We start from the raw sequence: 4,950 nt of genomic DNA on the forward strand, positions 1-4,950 counted from the left end.
GCCTCAGCCTCCCAAAGTGCTGGGATTACAGGCGTGAGCCACCGCGCCCGGCTTGTCTGATTTTATGCTAGCTGTGTACAGTGGTGAGGAAACAGCAGCCTAGGACCACAGACTGAGGGTTCAAAAGTAGCCGGAAAACGAGCCACGCTGCAAGTTGGAAAAATATCACTAGCTGGCAACCCGCCCCGCAGCCCGCTCTCCGCCCCCTTCCCCAGCTCACTCTCCTCGGGGCGGAGTTGCTGACAGTCGTAGCCACCCCAACCGCGCATTTTCTCAGCGCTCCGCCCTTCCAGACACGATGGGTAGTGGGCCTCGGCCAATGGCGACACCCCGTCATAGGAGCGGTAGCCAATCAGTAGCCAGGAGTCCGGAAGGGAGCGAGGCCAATCTAGGAGCCGCGGCCGCCACCAGAGTAGGGCTAGCGGCGCGGCAGAGCGCGGCGCAGCGCGGCGCAGCGCGTGAGGTAAGATGGCGGCGTTCCTTGCTCTAAGCTCTTGCAGTTGGGCTGCTATTTCGCCATTTTTGTCAACTCAGAGCTGCTATTTCGCCTCAAAGCAGTGTCAGAGTCAGTCTTCTTCCTACAGGCTTCAAGGAGCCAGGATCTCTGGTGACCGGAGTAGGACAAAATGGCGCTCGCATGGACTTCCGAGGCCGGGCCCAGTCGTGTGCTCTGAGGCAGGCCGGGACAAAGGCGGCGTGCAGGGAGGCAGCGTGGCCGTCGCGTGGGCCTGGCGTTGTCGCTTCCCTTCATGCTGCAGCTGTGCGAGTCCTGAAGATACATTCAGCGTGGTGGGGTTCGGGGTGGGGCCGGGCATGGAGGGACAAGCTAAAGAGAGGGAAAGCCACAAATGCCTGTGGAGACCTGGGGAGGGCGGCGGGCAGTTACGGAGCGTACCTTACGGGGCCGACTTCTGCCTGTCTTTTGGAAACTGCCCGCGCGATCTGTCCAGATACGGTGGAGCAGGAATTTTCGGGAAGGGTAAAGGCTTTCTGATTTTTATTTTGACCCCGCAGGTTTTGGTTATGAACAGGATTCGGATTCACGTCCTGCCAACCAATCGGGGGAGGATCACTCCAGTGCCCAGGTCTCAGGAACCTCTGTCTTGTGCATTCACTCATCGTCCATGCTCTCAGCCTCGTCTGGAGGGGCAGGAGTTTTGCATTAAGCATATCCTTGAAGACAAGAATGCACCCTTCAAGCAGTGTAGTTATATATCGACGAAGAATGGAAAAAGATGTCCCAATGCTGCCCCAAAGCCAGAGAAGAAAGATGGGTATGTATGTATAGATATATATGTCGTTTGTCTTAAAGCGAGGGGGTGTGTGATATGATGTGGGCTTCAGCATAGCTGCCGCGTTTGAGATCACGTCCTTGTAAATTTGGGGTTATGGTTGTATCCTTGGAAAATTGAAAAAACGGTGAAGACTGGAAGAACCCTTGAATTGGATTACTTAGTTCACCTCTTTGGTTCTTTTCCCTTATCTGTAGTAAAATAAAGGCATATTCTAAATTACTTTTTTTTTTTTTTTTTTTTTAGAAAACCTGTGCTAGAAAGGCACTAGAGAAAATGAATTTCCTCACTCTTGCATGTAGCAATTATTAAAGAGAGATGGAGTCTTGCTGTTTTAACCAAGCTGGTCTCAAACTCCTGGCCTCAAGGTGTCCTCCCATCTCGGTCTCCCAGAGTGCTGGGATTACAGGCGTGAACCACCGTGCCCGACCCTAAAATTAATCTTTTTTTCTTTTTTCTTTTTTTTTTTGAGACAGAGTCTCCCTTTATTCCCCAGGCTGGAGTGCAGTGGTGATCTCGGCTCACTGCAACCTCCGCCTCCCAGGTTCAAGCGATTCTCCTGCCTCCCAAGTAGCTGGGACTTAAGGCGTGCGCCACCACGCCCGGCTAATTTTTGTACTTTTTAGTAGAGACGAGTTTTCACCATGTTGGCCAGGCTGATTTTGAACTCCTGACCTCAGGTGATCCATCCGCTTCGGCCCTCCAGAGTGTTGGGATTACTGGCGTGAGCCACAGCACCCAGCCTCTAAAATTATTCTTAATGGAGGGGTGTGTGGCTCTATTTGACTGTCCATGAATTTTGTTAAATAACATGCAAAGTTGTATATGTGTGAAATCTTCTGTAAGAGGGTTCATAGTTTTCATCATGTATGCAAAGGTATCTATGCAAAAACATAACCTGACTAGATAGTTTTGTACATATCTTGTAGTTTTAAAATTGTGTCCCTGGCTGGTCGCAGTGGCTCATGCCTGTAGTCCCAGTACTTTGGGAGGCCACAGCAGGAGGATCACTTGAGGCCAGGAGTTGGAGACCAGCCCGAGCAATATAGTGAGACCACGTCTCCACAAAAGATTAAAAAATTCGCTGGGCATAATGTCTTGGGCATGTAGTCCCAGCTTCTTGGGAGTATCAAGAGATGGGAGGATCACTTGAGCCTGGGAGTTCCAGACCAGACTTGGCAACATAGACTTTGTTTCTACAAAAAACTAAAAAAAATTTGCCGGTACAGTGGTGCATGCCTATAGTTCTAGCTATTTTGAAGCTGAGGCAGGAGGATCACTTGAACCAAGCAGTTTAAGGCTACAGTGAGCTATGATTGCATGACTGCACTGTAGTCTGGGCAACACAGCAAGACCCAATCCCTTGCCTCAGCCTCCTAAAGTGCTGGGATTACAGGGGTGAACCACTTCATCCGGCCTGTTATTTTCCTTTAATAAAAAGTCAATGAGTTGACCTTGGGCCAGTTAAATTCCTCTGACTTGCATTTTTAGAAAGGAATGTAATAATCATTTTAATTCCCTGAAAATGATTTAAAGATTAGGGACTATGAAAATTACTGAATGCTTTCAAGAAGGGACTTATAAAATATTAATGTTTTGTCTCTTTAGGGTGTCCTTCTGTGCTGAACATGTCCGTAGGAATGCCCTGGCACTTCATGCCCAAATGAAGAAGACCAACCCAGGGCCTATGGGTGAAACACTCCTGTGCCAGCTCAGCTCATATGCTAAGACAGAGCTGGGGTCTCAGACTCCAGAAAGTAGTCGCAGTGAAGCCAGCCGAATACTAGGTAAGAATCTTCTCTCCTGGAATGAAAAAGGAGGAAGAAAGTTAAGGGGGAACTGTTTTGGGTTAGCACAATGCCTTGAACTATTCGGCAATATTGTTAATTCATCAGGAATTTGTTGAGAATTCCGGGATTGCTTTGTTGTTTACCAATTCTTTTGAATTTGAAGTAGTGTTTGCCTAGGTTTACTCTCCTGAGTTGGTGACCATTTCTTTCATTGCTTTTTTAATGCTCAGCAGCTTTGTTAGGTAATGTCAGGAAACAATAATTTTAAGTTGATTTTTCTGTTTAAGAGGGCATGGTTTACTCATTTGTGTTGTAAGTAATCATACTGGGTTGTATTTTGTTAAAGTGTTTTTATTTCCCAGTGTCTTTGTACAAAGTTTTTTTTTGTTTTTTGTTTTTTTAATTTCAAGGTTTGGGTTGATAAGTAATCTAGTTTTGTGTGGTGGAGTTACAGAGGTGGGAAGTCTTAATGGCTGCTCTCCCTTCCTTGCCTCAGATGAAGACAGCTGGAGTGATGGGGAGCAGGAACCCATTACTGTGGATCAGACATGGAGAGGTGACCCTGACAGTGAAGCTGATAGCATAGACAGTGATCAAGAAGATCCCTTAAAGTAAGTTGTAACTCCACATAAGGCATTTGAAATGTAGTTAGTATGTGGAATGTGGCGCTGCATGCTGTTAATAAATTAATAACCTAGGAGGGTTGAAGACAGCCATTTGTCAGCAGTAAGAGATTCTGTATATAAAAGTGGCATGGTTCGTTGTCATCTTGCTTCAAGGCAGGATGATTCTTTTTTAGAAGTCTTGTAATTTAGAAAAAGTTTGAACACCACATTCTACATATGAGAAAGTATAGGGGAGAAAACAGGAAATTTAGACATGGGAGTGTGGGAGGTGGATTGAGAAATGGTCACACCAGTTTAGAGAAGAGAAAATGGTTGTGAATGGGTACTTGGCCTAAACCTCAGAAATAATGTGATTGTAGTTGAATACTTCTGCAAAATGTCGTATTTATGGATTTACAAGTTTTTAAAAGTTTTATATTGTTTTAAATTGACAATTTTACATATTTATGGGGTACAGTGTGATGTTTGGATACTTGTAAACCTTGTGTCATGATCAAATCAGGGTAATTAGCATATTCATCACCTCAAACATTTAGTGTTTTTAGTGTGTGGATTTTTTTTAAAAAGAAGAAGGAAAAGGTATTCAAGAGTTTGGTTTTGTGCCTAAGAAAGAGAAACTGATTTAGAAACCCAAAAGTGATTATGTCTTAGTCAGTTATATATCTTAGTAAGCTTCTGCTCTTCTCTTAACCCATCATCACCATAGGAGTTATAGAAGCATAAAAACATTACCACTCTGAAGTCTCTTATTTCTGTGTCTCAAGGTCTGGGTTTAGTGTTTTAAAATTTTTGCCTGCTGACTTCTGTGTCTTAACACTTAGTACTGATAGTTTATGTAGAGGGACTGTAAATAGTGGAAGGGGTAATTTCTAGGTTGACTATTGGGCTTTTGTTCTTGGAATAGTATTTTCTTCATTACTTTAGATTCTTTGGTTTATAAGAAGTCATTTAGGGTTACATTTTCTCCTGTCCAACTACTAACCAGGCCTGACCCTGCTTAGCTTCTGATATCAGAGGAGGTTGGGCATATTCAGGATAGTATGGCCATATGTTAAGTTTTCTGAGTAGAATAATTTCATCCATTTCTATTGAGTAATCTCACTGTGGTCAACTATTCAGGAAGTACTAGTTTAGAAAGCCCATGTAAGTAGTTTGAAAGGGAATGTCTGTTCTCTTGCAGGATTCTCTCACAAATAGTAACTTAAACCAACATATTCATTTTTTTTTTTTTTTTTTTTTTTT

The 4,950-nt window shown here is 44.3% G+C and overlaps 1 protein-coding gene across 2 annotated transcripts in view; it reads left to right on the forward strand.

Annotated features, from left to right (window-relative positions):
• Window positions 1-397: 397 nt before the first annotated feature.
• Window positions 398-4,950, forward strand: part of KANSL2 (KAT8 regulatory NSL complex subunit 2) — a 45,081-nt gene continuing 40,528 nt past the window's right edge. The window contains exons 1-4 of one of the 2 annotated variants that reach the window (XM_011987632.1): window positions 398-463; window positions 1,015-1,274; window positions 2,901-3,079; window positions 3,579-3,693. In XM_011987632.1, coding sequence (XP_011843022.1) covers window positions 1,024-1,274; window positions 2,901-3,079; window positions 3,579-3,693 — 545 coding nt within the window. In that variant the 5' untranslated portion in view covers window positions 398-463; window positions 1,015-1,023. Of the gene's footprint in view, window positions 464-590; window positions 761-1,014; window positions 1,275-2,900; window positions 3,080-3,578; window positions 3,694-4,950 lie in introns of those variants that run through there. The other variant, XM_011987631.1, reaches the window with a different exon arrangement.

This window comes from Mandrillus leucophaeus, unplaced genomic scaffold (assembly GCF_000951045.1).
Source record: "Mandrillus leucophaeus isolate KB7577 unplaced genomic scaffold, Mleu.le_1.0 Scaffold313, whole genome shotgun sequence".
Classification (NCBI taxonomy): domain Eukaryota; kingdom Metazoa; phylum Chordata; class Mammalia; order Primates; family Cercopithecidae; genus Mandrillus; species Mandrillus leucophaeus.